The sequence below is a fragment of the Canis lupus genome, chromosome X (genome assembly GCF_011100685.1).
Source record: "Canis lupus familiaris isolate Mischka breed German Shepherd chromosome X, alternate assembly UU_Cfam_GSD_1.0, whole genome shotgun sequence".
NCBI classification, from domain to species: domain Eukaryota; kingdom Metazoa; phylum Chordata; class Mammalia; order Carnivora; family Canidae; genus Canis; species Canis lupus.
Window position 1 is genome coordinate 16110781 of NC_049260.1, and position 21600 is coordinate 16132380.

At 38.2% G+C, this 21600-nt stretch overlaps 1 protein-coding gene across 1 annotated transcript; it reads right to left on the minus strand.

Annotated features, from left to right (window-relative positions):
* Positions 1-4: 4 nt before the first annotated feature.
* Positions 5-21307, minus strand: EIF1AX (eukaryotic translation initiation factor 1A X-linked). The gene is made up of 7 exons (XM_038587034.1): positions 21053-21307; positions 15357-15440; positions 12886-12989; positions 11781-11831; positions 8957-9038; positions 6580-6671; positions 5-3821 (listed from the first exon to the last, which is right to left on the minus strand). Exons 1-7 carry the CDS (start codon positions 21066-21068, stop codon positions 3816-3818), a joined length of 435 nt encoding a protein of 144 aa, XP_038442962.1. The 5' UTR covers positions 21069-21307; the 3' UTR covers positions 5-3815.
* Between the last annotated feature and the right edge of the window lie 293 nt (positions 21308-21600).

The following is a 21600-nucleotide window of genomic DNA, read 5'->3' on the forward strand; positions in this document are numbered from 1 at the left end:
ACTGTTAAAAGTTATTTCATATTTTATTTTCTAATTGTAATAGTTTGCATCCAATTTTTTGTACATAAGTCCAAATGATGGGACTTTTTCTTACATAAGTCCAAACCTCCAAATCAGTCAGTACTAATTAGCTGTCATAAATCTATACATAGTAAAAGGACTCATTAGACTAAATAATGAAATGACCAGAACTATCAATAACTATAAACTTTCTCTAAAGAAATATAGAGTAGTTGGTATTTTGCAAAACATCCATCTTTAAGCAATTTAGAGACTTCTGTTAGTCTTATGCTGAATTAAATGAGGATGGTAGCATTTATTTTAAATATTGTATCAACATGAATATATGAATATATATATTCTACAAGTTTCTTTTATTATAGGAACCAAAGACTGCAAGTGAAAGAAATGGTAAATAGAGAATATAAAAGATGTGCTTATTTAATCTTCTACAGTCCTGGATACCAAGTGAAAAGCGGCAGACACTGCTCTAGGTGCATTACACATATGGACACATAATTAGTCCTCCCACAAATTTTGCAGGTACTGTTCTCATCATCCCCATCTTACAGGTGAGGAGCCTGAAACTCACAAGTGTGGGAAGGTGCCTATGGTCACTTGCAGGTAAAGGGTAGAGTGGGGGTTAGGGCACAGGCCTCGTGACCCCAGGGCTCATGCTCTTCACTCTATCACACTGACTCTTAAGTACACAGCAGCTGGGGGGAAGAAAGGATTGACCCACTCCAGTACTCTCCAAATTCCTTGGTTTACTCTGTACCTGAGAAGTTAGTGTCTTAACGCAGCTGTAGTGAGACTAAAGATTTTGTTCTCTGCTGACTAGGAAGAAATGAGTATAAAAAGAATGACAGTTTAAGATAAATCAAAAACACAAATGTGGTATGTAAAAGTTCATGGGAATCCAAACAGTATAAGTGAAACTTCCTCTTGCTAAGCAGGATAAAGATCTAAATGTCTCCTACCAATACAGATCTTTATAAAATTGTTATGATAGGTAACATAAAGAACCTCACTTTCATTCTGATACTTTAACTGTCAAGCTACAGTTAATACTGGATTATTTTAAAATCTGTAAACAATACAAATAAAGTATAAATCCAGCTAGATATTTTTATTTCAAACATGCTTTTACCTACTTGATTACTCTGAAGTCAACACTGACAGCAGTTTATATCTACTAAAGATGTTCTTCACCATCCTATAATTTAATATTTATACAAGATAGATGAGATTAAGTTAAACTACAAGTTACAAGGAGTTTTGTAACCAACTATGTTCACAGCCATGATTCTGTAGATGTGGTGAGTAAACCAACGGCCATTCCTTAATAAAATACAAGAATTTTTATCATGCATAGTTTACAGGATCCTTAAGAGGTGGTCTCTTAAGAGGCTGGATGTTTAAAACAGATTCAACAGTCAAGCAATTAAGTTTTGGCAAGTCTTTTTTCACACAAATACTTGGTTTGGTTGTTGAGCCACCATATGTACTCTAACTGGAAGCAGAATCAACACTGCATGAAAAATGCAAGCCCATCAAATTAATTAGTAATAATTATTATACCCACTTAGCAGGAAGAACCATTATTCTTGGATTTCAAACATTTTATTGTCTTTCAGGGCATACCTTATAGCATTGTGTTACGGGAATCAAAGAGTATATATAACCAACCCCCCACCCAACCAAAAACAAAACAAAAAAAACAACCAAACTCAAAAAAAACAACACACGTACACATACCAAAAAACAAAACAAAAAACCCAACTAAGGACCACTTCCATTCCTCATTTGAAATATAATCAATAAATTTTCACATTAAAGACAAGTTAGTAAAACAATCCCTCCAAGTAGTGTTGCATAGGACCTAGAATTTTACCATTTTATAATCATGATTTGAGATTTTCCAGGATGCAATGGCACTAGATTGAGCTGTTACTACCTAGGCAAGGAAAAAAAATATCACTAACACACACGGATAGGGGTCATAGCTGTAATTTTAAGAATCTTCAGATGAACCATATTTGTTAGAGGAGATAAGTAGAAAAACTAACATGAGTTGTACCATCACTACCATGAACTGTACCACAAATGCAGAGTTACAACTTTCTTGGTAAAATAACACAGAAAAAGGATCTATATATACACCACAAATTTGGCCACTTTTCGTACAGAAGCCTAAATATCTTAGGAAGTTTAGATTTTGATGAAGATAATCATTAAGTTGATTCTTCAAGACTAGTTTCTTACAAGTATTAAAAACCAGCCCATGGTCTCAGGCTCATTCCATCTAGGTAAGCATTCAGAATTCCACAGAGTAAGAAATACAAATTCCAACTGTCTACTCATTTCTATTCTTTGATTTAATAATGTTTTATAGTACCTCAGATTCTGATTCCAGTTTGCACACTAAGGAATAAACATGAGATTAGAGAAGATGTGCTTATGTTTTGAAGCCACATGAAGGTTTATTTCCCTTTGGAGTACTTTCATCATTGAAAACATCTCTGGAGACCAGTTGAATAAAAGCTTCACAATCTAAATGATGGATCTCTTCTTTCAAAGTTGCATAAGATTTCAATGTGGCTAGTATGGTCTAAATAGCCCAGCCCTTAATTTCATCTCAGTAGAGTTGAGAACAAAAACTAAATAAGGGAAAATCCAAATTCCCAATAAAATACAAACAAAACAAATCTTTACACACAATAAAATACATCCTAAGCACAAAGTAAGGGTATAATATACTCTGCAGCATGACATTGTCTTTATTGTATTTCTCAGCTGTAGCTCTTCCATTTAGAAATGAGAAACCATCTTTTCAGTAAACTGTTATTCCCTCCTCTTTTCCCAGCTTAGGGATAGTTTGAAAAAGGCTTAATTTGTACAGTTTTTAGGAAATTAAATTTTCATTTATATATAATTTAAGTGTTTATAAAGCACTCAAAATTGTAGCTTATATGTTTATGACTTCTGAAATAAAATGACACTTAACAATATTTTTGTTCTTCAAAAATATTCTACATACATGCATATGATCAAAACAATCTTTTGTTTTGGGAAATTTCCTATGCACATTTAGGAAAAAAAATGACAACTATATCACTATTTCAGTTTAAGATGACTGGGTGCCACCTACTGTTCAATTCTTGTAACTACTAACCTTACAAATTAAAAATTGCTAGTAAAACCCAGGTTCTAAAAAACTTACATTTTGGAAATGCATTTTTGTTGATACATTTATAGTGGCAAAATAATATCATGAAAAGAATGTACATGATATCAAAATTAGTACAAAAATAGCCACATGCTACTTAAATATGAAAAGCAGACCTAATCATTTTTTACCTCAAATGCAGATTTCTGCCGCCTCAATTTGTATCAAAATCTCAAGGGAACATTTAAGTAACTGGAATATACAGAAAATCACTGTACAGTCAACAGGCCAAAGTTAGGGCTTAGTCATAATCCATGAGTGTAGGGTAAATGGTTTATTCAGAACATTCACTTAATGGAAAATGGTCAAAGTAGGAAAGGCAGTAATGCATTTCCCCCTTCCTTTTAAAAACAGTCGATGTAGTTTTTTACCCATAAGCTCCAATACATCAAAAGAACAAAGGGGGCTTAACATTTCACTTAAGAGAATTCGGTTTTTAAAGAAATACCTTAGAAACAAATCAATCTGCTTTAACAAATTGCACTCATGCTAATGAAATTTTAATCTTCTTTAACAGGTCACAGCCAAAATCCAAATTGTTGGAACAATCCTCAGAGAAATTGGAATGTAAAATGTTGAATTCAATTTAGATCTGGAAGGGAAAAGAATATCAAATCAAACAAAAGAATTCTTATATTCCAGCAGTCTACCGCATAAAGGAGGCTTGCAAACCTTAAGGCTATCTTTGAAGAGGAAATTCTATACACCGAGTTTTTCTCAATTAGTTTGTTGCCAGTAAAATCTTTACAACCTCCTTCAAAATGTCACGTTATGCAAAATATTTTTTATTTATTTTTTATGCAAAATATTCTTAATAAAGTTTAGTGTTTCTTCCCTTTTGTGTTAGTGATGAGAGATTTTGTATTCTAGGGTGGGAGCAGACACAAAGGAGTATTATTAGAGAAAGAGCCCAAGTATGACAATGACCAAATTCTCCTCTCAACCTGGTTATAGGAAAGAAGGCTAGCATACCTATAAGCCATCTGGAGAAATGTCCAGAAAAAGTTCTCAGGTGATAAACAAGGCAACCCTTGCAAAATGTTGAAGATAACTCAAATTCCTTTAGTATCCACCATCTTTTACCATGTCTTTCCCTGAGAGCTTACTGGGTCCAGTTCAAGGAATCACTGGCACAGATTCACAAGTTTTTTCTTAGAGAATCTTAACCCTATCTAGATCCTCAACCTATCACCTCTGTGTATGTGGCTTCATTTTCAAATGTGTACTCTGGTTAGGTTCTTAATTTCCAACAGAGGCCTTCTAATCCAGCTCCAAAAATGTTTGGCTTGCCCCTTAATTTACAACACAATTCCATGTCAGGTCTGGTCACTGAGTATAATCGATAAATCTACTGTCAAAGTATCATTAACAATTCAGTCACAAGAATTCTGTGGCTCAGGGTCTCTAAAGGGAAGTACATTTAAAAAATGTGTTTGGGCAGCTCCGGTGGCGCAGCGGTTTAGCGCCGCCTGCAGCCCAGGGCATGATCCTGGAGACGCTGGATGAGTCCCACGTCAGGCTCTCTGCATGGAGCCTGCTTTTCTCTCTGCCCCTCTCTCTGTCTCTATAAATAAATAAAATCTTAAAAAAATGTTTATATAAAAATTCATAAATGCATATACGCATGGAGGATATGTACTCAAATCCTTAATTCATCCTGAGTATTCACTCATTCATTCATTCATTTATGATAGAGAGAGAGAGAGAGAGGCAGAGACACAGGAGGAGGGAGAAGCAGGCTCCATGCCAGGAGCTCGACGTGGGACTCCATCCCAGGACTCCAGGATCGCGCCCTGGCCCAAAGGCAGGTGCTAAACCACTAAGGCACCCAGGGATCCCCCATCCTGAGTATTCTAAATGGTCTTAAGATGCATCAAAATATAAGATGAATTAATGGGTAAAGATATAAGAAGATATGTGATAAATCAGGTATAAAAAATGTTAATGATCGAATTCTGGTAGTGGGGATCACTTGTGATGTCTAACTCAAATTTTCCCAAGATGAACCTTTGTGTTTTTGAAAGGCTCCAGTAATTGTGTTGCAGTCTTAGGAACAATTGCCCCAGGTACACTAAAATTTCATCTTTGAATCAAACCAAACATTAGCAAAATTATTTTTACGTTTATATACACAGGTGGGTTCTGAACTTTATTTTTTAAGGAGTTGAAAAAAAGAGACCAAACTGGATTTATGAGTAACTTATAATACTACCCCAATTATTTAATAAGTTTATATTGCCAAAAACTAAGTATGAATTTCATTTATGTTAACAAAAAAGGGCATTTACTCTTGTGAGCATAACTGCTTCACCTTTCAGAAAAATAATACATTTTCCTAAAACACCAACTCTAAACCAAGAGTTTGTCAACACTGCATATCCAACAGCTAAAAGAACATAATTGGCAAAAGGTCTCAATTTTAAACATTTAGATAAAGATCACATATGTGGGGAAGGGGCAGAAGGAGGAGAAGGAGTTTTAAGCATACTCTACCCCAAGCACAGAGCCTGATTCTCATGACCCTAAGATCACAACCTGAGCTGAAATCAAGAGTCAGATGCTCAACCGATTGAATCGCCCAGGCACCCCTGGAATTACAACATATATTATTAGAAGCCTTGGGGGGGGGGGGGAAGAAGCCTCGTTGGGCAGCCTGGGTGGCTCAGTGGTTTAGCACCGCCTTCGGCCCGGGGTGTGGTCCTGGGGACCCAGGATTGAGTCCCACGTTGGGCTCCCTGCATGGAGCCTGCTTCTCCCTCTGCCTCTCCATCTCTCTGTGTCTCTCGTGAATAAATAAAATCTTTAAAATAACTAAATAAAAACCTTATTACAATGGAGACCTTTTGGGGCATATGGGTGGCTCAGTCAAGTGTCCAACTCTTGGTTTTGGCTCAGGTTTGTAGGATCGAGCCCCACGTTGGGCTTCACGCATAGGGCAGAGTCTGCTTGGGATCCTCTCTCTCTTTCTCTGCAACCCCCCTGTCCCTCCCCACCACATGCTCTCTAAAATAAATAAATAAAATCTTTTGAGAAGATCTTCTATTTCTTAAAACTGTTGGCTAAATTTCAAAATATTTCTCTCTCCAGACACTCTTAAACAAGTTATGATTCCAACGCTAGCATTCATATCGCCAAAGCAAATACTGATCTTTTCTGGAAGAAATGTTGAAAAGATTATAAGAATTCCCAAAGTATAATAGTTTGACTAGTTGTCTTCTCAATAATACGGCCAAGTCTTGAAATATACTCTATTCAACATTTTTAGTTTAAAGGAAGATAGGAAAAAGAGCTGGTTTCTCTGTGGATAATTCAGAAACCAAAGTTGGAAAATGCAAGATCCATCTACTCACATCATCAATGTCTTCATCATCGTCTCCAATGTCATCAAACTGAATTTCATCGTCATCTCCAGGACCAAATGTATCAGTTTCATTGATTTTAGCTAAAGAAACAATAACAAATATGCTCATATAACCAAGATGATATTAAAATGAGCGTCTGCTAAAAGAAGTGGTCTGATACCAAATGTTGAACTCTAAGACTCTTATGAGTCAAACTTCTATCCATTCAAGTAGAGCTGACATATACATTAGTTTTCAAGTGCACAACATAGTTGATAATTATACATATACACTATAAGCTCACCAGAATAAGCAGTTACCATCTGTCACCACACGAAGTTATTACAATATTACTGACTATATTCCCCATGCTGCACTTTTCAGGCATGACTTTAGAATTGACACTATTTCTTAATCCCCTTCATCTATTTCACCTACTCCCCAACCCTCCAGCAACCACTAGTTTATGTTCTCTAGGAGTCTATTTCTCTCTTGTTTGTTCATTTGTTTTTTTAGATGCCCCACATGTAAGTGAAACCATTATGGTATTTGTCTCTGATTTATTTCACTTGGCATAATACCTTCTAGATCAATCCATGTTACTGCAAATGGCAAGATTTCCTTTGTTTTTATGTCTGAGTAATATTCCATTGTGTATCAATTACATGTTCTTTATGCATTATCTATCAGTGGACACTTCGATTGTTTCTGTACCTTGGCTACTGTAAATAATGCTCAATAGGGGTACATACATCTTTTCAATAAGTGTTTTTGTTTTCTTTGGGTAAATAACCAGTAGTGGAATTACCAGATTGAATGGTATTTTTGACTTTTTGAGGAACCTCCAGTTTTCTACACTGGCTATACCAGTTTGTATTTCTACCAATAGTGCACAAAGGTTCCTTTTCTCTTTTTGATACTAGCTATTCTGGACTGGTGTGAGGGGATATCTCACTGTAGTTTTGATTTGCATTTTCCTGATGATTAGTGATGCTAAGCTATCTTTTCATAGGTCTGTTGGCCATTTGTATGTCTTCTGTGTAAAGTGTCTATTCAGGTCCTCTGCCCATTTTTAATTGGATTATACAGCAGGTTTTTTAGGCATTAAATTGTAGGAGTTCTGTATATATTTTGGTTATTAACCATTTATCAGATTTATCATTTGTAAGTATTTTCTTCCATCCAATAGGTTGCCGCTTTGTTTTGTTGGTTCCCTTCACTATGCAAAAGCATTTTGTTTGATATAGTCCCAACTATTTATTTCAGAAAGATATTTTTAGTAAGGCAGGATCCAGTTACACAAATTCTGAAACTATACAACTTCCAGCTGTGCCTAAAAAAAATGGTTAGACTTACCAGTCACCAGACTCATCAATCAGAAAATTTAGTCAGAAGCAATGAAAATGAACTGAGAGGTGCTGGTCTTATTCCCCAATATACTAGCATTTTCTGGACTGAAAATGTCAAGTAAATAACTTAGCAGGATTTTCATGCTGAAGTAAAATTATATTGTTTTCAGAATAATATGCAAGACCCAAAACAAAAAACCACTACAAAACAAAACCACCAAATGGAAAAGGTAGGTTTACAAAATAGTATGTAGAGTACATTCCCCCTTTGGTGAGGTTATGAAAGACTTTTAAGTTTTCCACATGGGCAGCCTAGGTGGCTCAGTGGTTTAGCGCCAACTTCGGCCCAGGGCGTGATCCTAGAGACCTGGGACTGAGTCCCACATCGGGTTCCCTGCATGGAGCCTGCTTCTCCCTCTCTCTCTCATGAATAAATAAATAAAATCTTAAAAAAAAAAAAGAAAAATTGAAAACCGACTTTAAAAAATTCAACAGTACCTACTATCCTTGCTTCACATTTAAGTAGATGAACACTGACAATCTTGAGAAAGTTACTGTAAAATACTGAACAAAATTATTCCTTTGGTATTATGCAGAAGTTCAGAGTTTATAAAATGTAACTCCACACCAGAAAGCATATTTATTAAGGACAGAATCCCAGTAACTTTTTTCTTAAGGTAGTCAGTATTATGAAGTATAAATAGGCATATTTAAAACAAACCATGTGGGGATCCCTGGGTGGCTCAGCGGTTTGGTGCCTGCCTTTGGCCCAGGGTGTGATCCTGGAGACCCAGGATTGAGTCCCACATCAGGCTCCCCGCAAGGAGCCTGCTTCTCCCTCTGCCTGTGTCTCTGCCTCTCTCTTGCTCTCTCTCATGAATAAATAAAAAATTAATTAATTAAAACAAAGAAATAAATAAATAAAAACCATGTAAGCAAAAAAGTAAAACCCACAAAATTCTACCAAAATCCTTTTATCTAAATAACACCAAGTACTAACACCTTATGACAGGTTAATAAAACAACTCAGACATTACCATGCTCTGGAAGCTCGCCATAGGCCTTCAGACTTCTAGCTTCATCTGCATTGTATTTTAAAATTACATCGGCTTTATTATCCTGAAAGAGACCATTAACTTTTAGAACTAATTATGCCAAAATATTATCCATTATTTCACAAATTATTTTAAAACTGGATAAAAAAAATCAAATTTCCCCGTTGTTACATACTTTTTTTCACATTTTAAAGTTTTTTCCTACCCAGTGCACTTGTCATGATCACTGGGTGATGTATGGAATTGCTGAATGACTATACAGTTAATTATACTGGAATTAAAATTTTAAAAATAATTATTAGGGGGCACCTGGATGGCTCAGTTGGCTAGGCTTCTGACTTCTCCTTGGGTCATTCATTATCTCAGGGTCCTGGTATGGGGAGCTGCATCAGGCTCCCCACCCAGTGGGGAGTCTGTTTCTCCCTCTCCTTCCCCTTCTGACCCTCACTTTGCTTGTGTGCTCTCTCAAATAGATAAAATCTTAAAAAAAAAAAGCCCCTTTAAAATGTAAACTTATCTCCTACCTTCTAAAGAACATCCTCAGGATTATAGTATGAAGCTACATAAATGAATAATGATCAACAAGCTTAAGGAAGATATTTACAGATCTCACTTTAACAAGAGCAGAACTGTGCAAACCCAATCTTTTAGGTTATTTACTATTATGTTTTGATTAGAAGTCTTTTGAAATACAAAAATTCTCTGGAACCATAATTTACAGGATTAAACAGTCTAAAACTAAGATTGCGGGGGCACCTGGGTGGCTCAGTCAGTTAAGCGTCTGCTGTCAGTCCAGGTCAATGGAGCCCTATGTCGGGCTCTCTGCTCAGCAAGGAGTCTGCTTCTCCCCTTCTCCCTCTCGCTCAAATAAATAAATCTTAAAAACAAAACAACCACCAGAAACTGTGTAATAACCTAAGGAAATTAATATACATTTCCATGAATCAGTGGTTCATAGAATATGAACTGAATGGAATGTCCAGTGGAGTCTTTACATTTCCAGAAGATAAGTTAGTAGAAGTGGAGTGAGGCTCATGAATTTGTATTTTTAAAAGCTTTTTAAGTGTTTCTGATGCAAATGTACCACTGAAAACTACTGTCATAGATTGTTCACATTTTCCCATTGGAAAAGAATCTGACTCAGTTAAGGAAGAAGTGTTGAAGTTGGTTGTTTCAACTTCAAAAGGTTCTTTGGACCTAAAAGCAGGTCCTAATGGCTATGAAAACAATCACTGATGCAAAGGCAGTGTGATTCAAACCAGGAATTCTTGAACTATGTTTATAGACGCTCAAAGGGAAACTGTTAAAATGTATATTCCAATTTAGGAAGACTGGGGTGGGGTCAAAAAACCTGCAATTCTAACAAGTCCCCAAAAGCCATGATGCCACTGGTCCCTGGACCATGCTTTAAGTGGCAGAGGTAGAGAAGGTGGTTTTTGGGAGTTTAATAATCAGACAAGGATGGTCTTGGCTATCATTTTATAGTCAGTATGTTTTATCTTTTCAAACCTTGGTTTCTTTATTCTGTCAAACAGAATTATTCTTCCTACTTTTGGGGTTATTTTTAAGATCAAAAGAAGAAAATGGACATTAAAATGGTGTTTTATTAGAGAATGCAGGCTTGTGGGGGAGGGGATGGGGACACAAAGAGAGCAAGAATCTTAAGCAGGCTCCATGCCCAGCAAGGAGGGCTCAATCTCATGACTCTGACATCATGACCTGAGCCAAAATCAAGAGTCAGATGCTTAAATGACTGAGCCACCCAGGCATCCAAAAATGGTATGAATTAAAGCAAGCTTTTCTACCTCACCACTATTGATATTTTGGGCTAGGTAATTCTTTGTTGTAGGGACTATCCTGTGCAAGGCAGAATATTTGACATCACCCCTGGTCTCTATCCATTATATGCCAACAACACTGCCTCCCTCAGTTGTGACAACCAGAAATATCTCAGATACTGTCAAATGGCCCCTGGAGGAAAAAATTCACTCATGGTTAAAAAACAATGATTTAGAATAAAGATCTTAGTTCTTTATTCTGGAATATATATTTTAAAAAATCGAAGCAGGATCAAGGTTATAAAAATAGAAACGTCACTTACAATATATGATGATGAGTTCCAATAGGCAGAAAAGCATTCAAATGAACTACACAGACCCAAAATGAGTAGTCTCCAGGTTGAGATCATGAAGGGCAACTACCATTTTTTCCTCTAAATGCTCATCCAAATTTAGGGCACATACTTCTATCATGGTTTGTATTGTAATTACTAGTGTGCCTGTCATTCTTTTCACTACCAGGCATTCTCTGGGATGGCAGCTTGACTCATTCAGTTGTATCCACCACAGTAACAGTCTCCAGATTTTGATTTCAACACGTATAAATTAAAAAGAAAAGAAAAATTTCCACAGAGGTCCAACATAAGATTAAATTTTTATTTTGACAAATAAGAACACAAACAAAACAACCACTATGTAACATTACTCATTCCAAAAAACTCAACTTTTTAAATACCAAAAAAAGGAAAAAGGGCCATTTAGCTTCATGAAAAATTCACGTTGTTATTTTATCCAGAGTGGAAACGTGGACTCCCCAGAATGGCCATTTGGGAATCATGATGCCTAGGGTACCTAGCACAACACCTAAAAAATACCTGGCCCTTAAGAAATGTTTGTGGACACACTTGTGAGCAGCATATTGGGGTGGAACTGGTCGAATATGGTCATGACTTAACTTCTAAACATTAATGGCTCACTGAAATTCAATCACATAAATGGGGAAAAAAAAATTTTTTTTTTTTTTTTACCTGGTAGTCTCGGAGACCAACCAATATAATGTCTGAGGTATTTATCCAAACCTATGAAAGAAAAGTCAATGCATGTCATATTTAAAAATAAAGAATCAAAGCAACACTGCGTCAGTCTTTCCATAAAATACTATTCACCCAACTGTGGATGAAGTACCTATATTTAGAATTAGGGGAAAAAAACTACAGTAAGCAGCTGAGCATGTTTCAAATCTTGTATAATTTGAGATATTAAAAAAAAATAACACTCTTATTTAACTACTTGACATTTTATTAATTCCAGAAGAATGATTAGAAATTAGTAAGGAATTTTTAATAGTGAATTACTCCAAGTGGTTAGTTGTCCATCCATTACATGTGAGAATACAAAGTTAGAAATGTATTTCTAATAAATGCTTTTATTTCCTTCCCTCTCTTCCTTCCACCAACCCACATACACAAAGCTAGCAAAACTCCTTTATAGTTTGGAAACGAGATTAAAAAAATACCCATAAAATCAGACTTGGAGGGACTTTTACCCAACTTGATTAATATATCTGCCTCAACACCCACTGTGATAGGAAATTAAGCATTCCTTTCCAACATTCCTTTCCAACCTGGCCCACTCAGAAAATTGAGTATCACCAGAATACTTAATATAATTCATATTCAATTTTTCTTAACACTCTTTATAACTATTTCCCCTACCCTCAAACCAGTATCCAAACATGGGCCACTTACCCCTTTAACATTAGGTCTCTTTCATCTCCATTCAACTGGAATAGTTTCCCTCTCCCCCGCAAGATCACTAACATTGTATTAAAAGCCAGGCCATTTGTTTTGCCTGTCTCCCTCAATTTGGATTTGCTGATTGTTTCTTCATAACTAGATTCAGGTTAAACATTCTGAGCAGAAACATAGGTGATACAAATGGTGTCTTTAAATGGAAATGGAATCCATACAGTTACCATTAAGGAGTTTGTGGCTTTCATTTATCATAGGCAAGTCACTGTTTTACTGAAATCTTTGGGGAACTTACAAAAATGAGGTCCTTGATCCATAAAAACTATAGAGCCATTTCCCTCCCTTAATCACAATTTTAAGTAAAACAAATTTCCACACCTACCTTTTTTCTCAATTTCCCTCTGATGTGACATAACCTCTTTACACCATCAAAGCACATTGCTTCTAATCGTCCATTTCCCAACATTTTGATTACTTGAGCATACTCTGGAGGAAGGAAAAAGAAGTATTCAGGATACTGTTCAACTTTTCAAAACAGCAACTTAAAAGTCCACATAAAATGGACTAGAACAGGGGCCCCTGGGTGGCCCAGTCTGATGCTTGGTTTTGGCGTTGGTCATGATCTCAGTTTTGGGATCAATCCCTGAGTCGGACTCCATGCTCTCAGCAGACTCTGCTTCAGATTCTCTCTCCCTCTGCCTCTGCCCCTCCCCTCTGCTCTCTAAGATAAATAAATCTAAAAACAAAACAAAACTGACTAGAACACATAGGTATGCTGGTTAGGAATAAATATATATAGTAAAATAAATACAAAAGGGTAATAAACACCAAGCTAGTTAATGGCAGAGCCAGAATCTAGACTCCATAATGCCATTTCTATAACAAGCTATCTCTGCTATCAGAAATGCTTTAACAACTCATTTTGAATAAGCAGAAGGACTACTATCTTCATAACTATATGCTTTATTTTTGGAGACCTAGGTGGCATGTCCCAAAATGTACATTAAACCTCATCAATCTCCCACATTTGGATTGTTTCCAGATTTTGGATCTCCTGTCCGTCAGATCCTTTAGAGGCTAATCTCAGCACAATTTTTGGTATATTTGGCAAACAAATAGCTTAATGTTAATAATGTCTTTGTTATACTAGAAGTCATTATTCTACGGAGAGAATATCCACTGATTTGTAAATACACTAAGACCTAACTTTGAAAGGCCTCTGAAATGCTGAAGTGACTTGCTCAGACTAAGGCTAAGAAACGAAAAGGTCTTTTAGCCACAAAACATGGTTCATTTTAAGCAGCTTACATATACACAGCCATAAATAAAACCACTAAAATTCTAATAAAAAGACAAAAAAAAGGGGATCCCTGGGTGGCTCAGCAGTTTAGCACCTGCCTTTGGCCCAGGGCGTGGTCCTAGAGTCCCAGGATCAAGTCCCATAATCAGGTTCCCTGCATGGAGCCTGCTTCTCCCTCTGCCTGTGTCTCTGCTTCTCTCTCTCTCTCATGAATAAATAAAATCTTAAAAAAAAAAAAAAAAAAAGACAAAAAATGTTGTTTGTTGAAATATGCTGGAAATTACTGGGTTACTGGGATAACTGGAAAACTTCAAAAATATATACTAGATATATAATATAGTCATGTTAAATTATCTAAGTGTGATAATTCTATTGTGATTATGTAAGAGTATATATAGTTAAGAAGCATAATGCAGCAGGTATGGTAAACGTAAGTCTCATGTTTGTAACTAACTTTAAAATGTTCAAGAAACACGCACATCAAGGGCTTAAGGGAGTTCATTGTACTAATACTATGACTTTTCCAAAGGTTTGAAATTGCTAAAAAAAAATTGCTCAAAAATATGGGAAACTAGTGTTATGCATCTTAGCTTATAAAGGTCAATTGTTCACTTTCACTGTATTCTGTATCCTGAAATTATATGCTAATAGCACTGGAGAAGTGAGGGAAAGACTTCTAATTAACCCCTTAAATATCCATATTCTAATGAAAAGGTCTGCTAAATTACGCAATTGTTAACCATAGCTTTTGAGGCTTAGTTCCCTATGAACCGTATAATGGATTTTTAGTTATGAGTGTTCATGGAAAACAATGAAACCCAGACGTTTACAGAAATGCCTCCAACCCTCACTGCACAGAGGATACCAGGGAATGATGAGACGCTCTCTAGAGAGGTGTGGAGGGCTGAGGAGCAGAAGGGCAAAGAGGGGCACAGGAGGTCATCGCTCAGGGTTATGAATAGTTCTTTCATATTTAGACACTGAAATGGTTTTCTTTTTTTTTTTTTTAAGATTTATTTATTTATTATTTTTTTTTTAAATTTTTATTTATTTATGATAGTCACAGAGAGAGAGAGAGAGGCAGAGACACAGGCAGAGGGAGAAGCAGGCTCCATGCACTGGGAGCCTGACGTGGGATTCGATCCCAGGTCTCCAGGATCGCGCCCTGGGCCAAAGGCAGGCGCTAAACCGCTGCGCCACCCAGGGATCCCTATTTATTTATTTATTCATGAGAGGCGCAGACTCCATGCAGGGAGCCTGACATGGGACTCAATCCTGGGTCTCCAGGATCACACCCTGGGCTGAAGGCAGCAGCGCCAAACCTCCAAGCCACCTGGGCTGCCCGAAATTCCGTTTTCTAAAAATTATTTGATTGGGGCGAGGGGCCACAAGCAGGAGCAGTGGCAGGCAGAGGGAGAACAAGCAAGCTGCCTGCTGAGCAGGGAGCCCAACATGGTTCTTGATCCCAAGACCCATCCATATTGAAAAAAAGGAAACTAAAAAAGAAAAAAGAAAAAACTATTACTAAAAAAAGTCCTCACAAAAATGCTTACCTTGTCCGTCTTCTTTGAACACCAGCTCTCTTTTTTCAGATTCATTCTCATTCTTACCTCTGCGTCTATTTTTACCTCCTTTACCTGATGGTTTTAAGGAAGAAGACATTAATTATCTATACAGTAGTATTAAAGAAATAAATGACTCGCAATACACTTTTAAAAAATCATTTTAATTTAAAAACTTATCTAATGTGGTCACACAATCGTATTAAACTTACAATTTCCAATCATATTAAACACATCATTCCCTTACCCTTCTTGGAAATTCCTTTTGGGTTATCTCTGACATAAAACACAAACCAGCCAAAAACAGGTATTATATAAAATTATATAGATCCCTGAGGACATCTGCATTCAATGATCAAAATTCCTGAACTACAATGGCCACTTGATTGAGCACAGTGCTCAGTGAACCCCTCCTTTACAGTGGCCCACAAGGGCCAAGGTGGGAGATATAATGGCTTACTGATAAATTTCTGAATAAATAAGCCCCCTCTTTTACCCGATGTCCCCATGAAAAGTTTAAGTAGGATGACTTGGGGCAAGAGGTGGTAAAGTTACAGCTCCTGGAATGGGATATATTGATTTTGTGGTAGAGGGAGAACAACTCTGGCTTCTTTGAGAGTTTGAATTTTATCTTAAAGCTGCAGGAAATATTCACTGAGCAAAGTATTTGAAGTTAAGAACACAAGGCACTAATTCCTGAACTTGGAAGCAACCAAGATGTCTTCAGTAGGTGAATGAATAAACTGATTCATCTACACAATGGAATATTACTCAGCAGTAAAAAGAAATGAGCTATGGAGATCCCAAAAGATCTGAAAAGAACCTTAAATGCAAACTGTTAAGGGAAAGAAGGAACCTATAAAGGCTGAATAGTATAATTCCAACTATGTAACATTTTGAAAAAGGCAAAACTATACAAACAGCAAAAAAAAAAAAAAAAAAAAAATCAGTAGTTGCCATGAGTTGGGGAGGAGAGGGCAGAGGAGTATGTGGAACACAGAAGATCTTCAGGGCAGTGAAATTATTCTGTATGCTATTGTAATGGTGGATACATGTCATTATACATATATCAAAACCCACACAGTGAACATAAAGAAGGAACCTTAAAGTAATCTATGAACTTGTTAGTAATACTAGATGTATACTGGCTCCTGTAAAATGTTAACATGCTGGGGTAATATGAGAATTCTACCTTCTGCTCATTTCTCTACAAATGTAAAACTAATCAAAAAAACAAAGGCCGGGGCAGCTGGGTGGCTCAGTTGGCCAGTCTGCCTTGGTTCAGGTCATGATCTCCAGGTCCTGGGACAGAGCTCCAGGATGGGCTCTCCACTCAGCAGTGACTCTGCTTCCTCCCCCCCTCACCATGTGCACTCTCTTTAAATAAATAAAATCTTAAAAAGAAAAGACCTGTCAATCAACGGCAATGTGTAGACCAAGTCTGGATACTCATTTGGTGTGGATGGTGCTGGTTCAAGTTTAGCTGTGAATTGATAGTGTCTGGAGCCAGGAGATGAGTATCTGAAGGTTCATTATACTAGCCTACTTTTGTATATATTCAAAATTCTTTATAATGTAGTTTTAAAAATGAATACAGCAAGATGAAGGGTATAAAGCTACCATTGGTGTAAAAAAGAAAAATGCAGGGGTGCCTGGGTGGCTCAGTCAGTTGTGTCCGACCCTTGGTTTCAGCTTAGGTCATGATCTCAGGGTTGTGAGATTAAGCAGCCCCGTGTGTTGGTGGAGCCTGCTTAAGATTCTCTCTCTCCCTCTGCCCCTCCTCGTCCCTGCTTTTGTGGATTTCTTAAAAAAGAAAAAACAAAAAACAAAAAAAAAGGAGAAGATAGATGCATTTTCATATTTGCTTATATATACATAAATACCTCTGGGACAGCATATTCAAAAAAATTAACAATGATCACCTGTGAGAAGGAGAACTGGTTAGCTATGGGACATGTTTAGGAAAGAGATTACACTTTTCATACTTTTTGATATTTGAATTGTAAATGTACTTACTATCCAAAAATTTTTAAAAAATACTTCAACAAAAAACCAGAGGGATATGATGCTTTGGGTGGGAAACTGGTCATTGTCCTTTACACATGCACAATGAAGCAGGCCAGCCTAGCCACGAAAAGGAAGAGACAATCAATCAGGAGGAATATTTCTAAGATGGAAACAAGAAAATTAGGACCAGGCAGAGGGAGGGAGAAGGAAAGGATAAAAGGAACTTTCACAAAAACCTCTCAGGATCTGTTATAGACTATGTAAAGTGAAGGAGTTAGAACAGAAGATCGAAATACCTCTATGTTCCCTCTCCCTCCTCTTTTTCACACTTTAAAACGACACTACTAATCATTTCCCAACTTTTTCTGACTTTTAAAGGGCCACTTGTACTATTCTTGACTTTCACCAGCCACCCTCCCCCATTATGCCTATTCCTCTAGTTTCATGAATTCCAATTTCCCACCTGCTAACCCACTTTCTAAAGAAATTAATTTTTCTCTCACCTATCACTTATATGCTACTAATTTTACATTTAAGCCCACTATTTCAACTAAGCATTGGTCTATTTCTAATGACTCCAGTGAGTAGGTTACTGTCCTCTCAAGCTTGATTTTACTAAAAAAAACCTTTTTTTTTTTAAACAAAGCTGGTCTTAAATCAACACCCTTGTTTGTTAGTGGCAACACAATCACCTTAAATATAGATCTCTCAAACTATAAACATACCTATCTACCTCTTAAACACACCTATATTTTCTTCCATTATCTTATGCTTTAATTGAAGTAGAGGTCTCACTGTCCCAGTAACTCACCTGTAACAAGCCTATGCCTATGAGATAGGTACTATTTTGTCTTCATTTCCCAAGAGATAATAGTCTTTAAAAGGTAAAGTGACTTATTTAAGGCTTTATCACAAGTGTGATCTGGGATTTGAAATGAGCAGTGTGACCCCACCCCAGTTAACTATACTGTTAGCCACTATACAATAAAGCCACCCATTTACTTGTCACAATCACCCCATGAAGTAAAAGGTCATTTATCTCCAGTTTACCAGGTAGTTCACTGAAGCTCAGAAAATTAACTCAACATATTTCAGTGTGGGGGGGTGAAGATCCGAACCTAATCTCTCTTTTTCTGTTCCTGGCCCTCACATTAGGTTATTTCTCCAGAGCATTGTTCCATTCCAGAACTTAAAACCACACTGGTGCCCATTTTCAAAAAGTGGAAGAAAGGCTGTATGTGGTAGTGATATTAAAAGACTCATGGGAAAAACCTAGAAGCAGCAAAAGGTTCACCACCCTAACAGAATAAAGAATACACCTAGCCACTGCAAAGACAGACACTTCAAGAATCAAGTGCAAAAAAAAAAAAAAAAAAAAAAGAATCAAGTGCATTTTATCTGTCCTGGGGGCAATCTCACAATGCTTCATGCTATGGTCAAATGAGCCTCTGTAATGTCCTGACCCACGCAGAGTCCTCAGAGTTCAGTATGTGAGACATTCTTAGGGCATACCAAAACTGATTTCCTAGAAAGAGAACAGTAGCTTTGGCTCCAAGGCATTCATGCCAGTTCTTCAAACCAGAGTGAAAGCTCCATTAGAACAAGGATCCTATCAGCTTTGTTTACTGAGTTATATACCAGAGTTGGGCAATTCTTTGAAAGAATCAATCAAGGGTAGTTCACATAGTCCTAAAGAGTGGCAATTTAAAAAGTAAAGGTAGTAACTTCCTCCAAGTGCAGGAGCACCTTACCCCAAATAGTCTTCATGAGTGGACCAAAGGATATCCCTTTTCCTGAGGTAATAAAAGTATCTAGAGAATTCTAGAAGAAATAAGCTGGTAATAATCAGTTCAAAGCAAAAGTCAGTCAACACACAGTTTGTGGCAATTTATATCTTTGTGAAACCATCCCCAAAATTATATTCACAGGGCTTCTGGTTTTTCCAATGGAGAGAAACAGGCCTTTAAATGATTGTTTTAATTTTCAAGTTCAGAGTAATAGATTCCCAGGTGTTCCTTGTATTATCTATATTTTTGTATGCTGAAATATTATAGGATAACGATCCACTGATTGCCAATTTACCATAATTAACCATACCCTGATCAGTCCCCTATTTTATGGCCATGTAATGGAGTGTAACCTTAGAAGAGGCTAATGAACTAAGAAATCCTGTTCCCTGGGAACCGAAGGGGAACCTATTATTTATATGAGAGTGGAGTCAACCAAAAGGAAGGTGACTTAATCCAGCAAATATTTATTGAGCATCTACTAAGTGTCAAGTGCTAACAATTCAACGTGATTAAGACAGATATATTACTGCCCATTAGAACTTAAGAGTCTAGTGAAGGAATTGGAAATCTCATCACTAGAAAAAAAGGTAAGAATAAGTTACTTACCGAGGTGATCCAATTACCATCTAAAAGAAAATAAAAGATTGGACAGGCTACAAGAAAACTGACTTTTAGAAATAGATTTCACTCAGAATAATTAGAGTAAAATGCTACAAAAAGGACCTGCAAGTTAGATTTCCGAAGACAATGGAGTACCCTAAGGGAACTGCACCAAATCTTGCACAGAATGGCAAAACCAAGTACCTCAGGAGATAAAATGAGTAGTGACAACTACAAAGAGGAAAGAAGGTAGAAGAATCCCTGGAGCCAGCTATGAAGTAGAGGAGAACAAAAGTAGGCCTGGATCAGGGCAGGGGTCTCAAGAATGAATAACCAAAGAAAAACTTCCTGTGAATTGTGTAATATGACCCTCTCCTGAAGGAAATACAAGGTTTCCCGGTTTCTACTGACACAATTTCTTTGAAAAATTATAAAGATACAATTTGAAAATTTATAAGCATCCCCTTCAGTCTAAAAAAGGGGGGGGGAAGGGTAATTTCTTAAGGATTCTTCTGCTTTGAGGTACATTAGACCTTCCATTTTGGAAATTCCACATAAATTTATTTTTGAGACGGATAATTTGTGGACGTTTAACCTCAGAATGGAGGAACTTAAAAGCTCTTTACTCCCAACACAATATAGACAAGATCTGAAGCAAAAATAGAAAACGTGGGTAAATATGGAACAAGTGTTCTGGGGATTAAAAAAAAAAATAAGTTAAAGCCCATAAAGGGATGGGGAAGAGTAAATCTCTAGAAATGAACCTTAAATATGCAAATATACATCAAGGTTTCGTCCACTGCTTACAAGGAAGGAGGAGTCGTCTCAATACTCAACAACTGTCCATAAAGAAACCCATGCAGGAGTACCTGGTCCCTAGAGCGGGCATTACCCTTTGAAAGTTACTAAGTGCTTCCAGGGTGTAAGTCTCCTCGCCCAGGAAGGCCAATAGGCGCCCATTTGCGAAACCCTGGCCGCCTCGGGGAGGTCTCCCCACAGGTCCACAAAGCGCCGCGGTCAGTCTGGCGCGAATCGCGAGCAAAAGCCCACATTCTCCCGCAGGAGGCCCTACAAAAATGGCGTCGGCTCCACCCCAATGTGGCCAAAGTGGTAGCAGTACTAACTTCCCAGCTCCTCTCCCAAGCCCCAAACCGCGTCCGTACGGTGCAGCCGCGCACAGGCACTACGGAGAGGAAGGTCACTGCGGCTTGGGAAACCCGGAAGCCGCGGTCAGGGCCGGAGAGCCCGGGTCCGAGCGGAGTCGTGGTTCCAGGGTCCGGGCGGCATTACCTTTATTCTTGGGCATGGCGGTGACGGCGGCTTCCTGGCGTTTTCGACTCCAATCTAGGGAGCGGCGGCGGCGGCGGCTGCGGCTACTCCTCCGAGGGGCCCCAGGAGCGACGCGTGGGACCGCGCGGTAGCAAGCAGGCAAGAGAGGACGGGTCGCGTGCGCGGGAGAGTCTCGCGACCGAGTTCTTCCGAGATCAGCCTGCGCCCACGCTCAGCCGCAGCAAATGGCGTCGCGGCCGCTTGCGTCGCTTTTCCCCGCCTCCCAACGCCGGCGGGCCCGCCCCCCGCCCCCTCCCCGGCCCTACGGCGCAGGCGTGGCCGACTGAGCGCCCCAGCTCCCCCGCCATTGTTAGAGCGGACGGTGACGCGCTTTGGAAGGGTTCCCGGGAGTTCGCAGGAGCACGCGGAGTGGCAGGGCGGTGCCGCGAGCCGGGAGAAGGAGTCCGGGAGGGAGGGGGCGGGGCCCGAGCGTCATAATAAAGGGCGGATTCCGCTGGCGCCCGCTGCTGGCTGACAGCTGACTCTTAGCTGCTTTGTGACCGACCAGC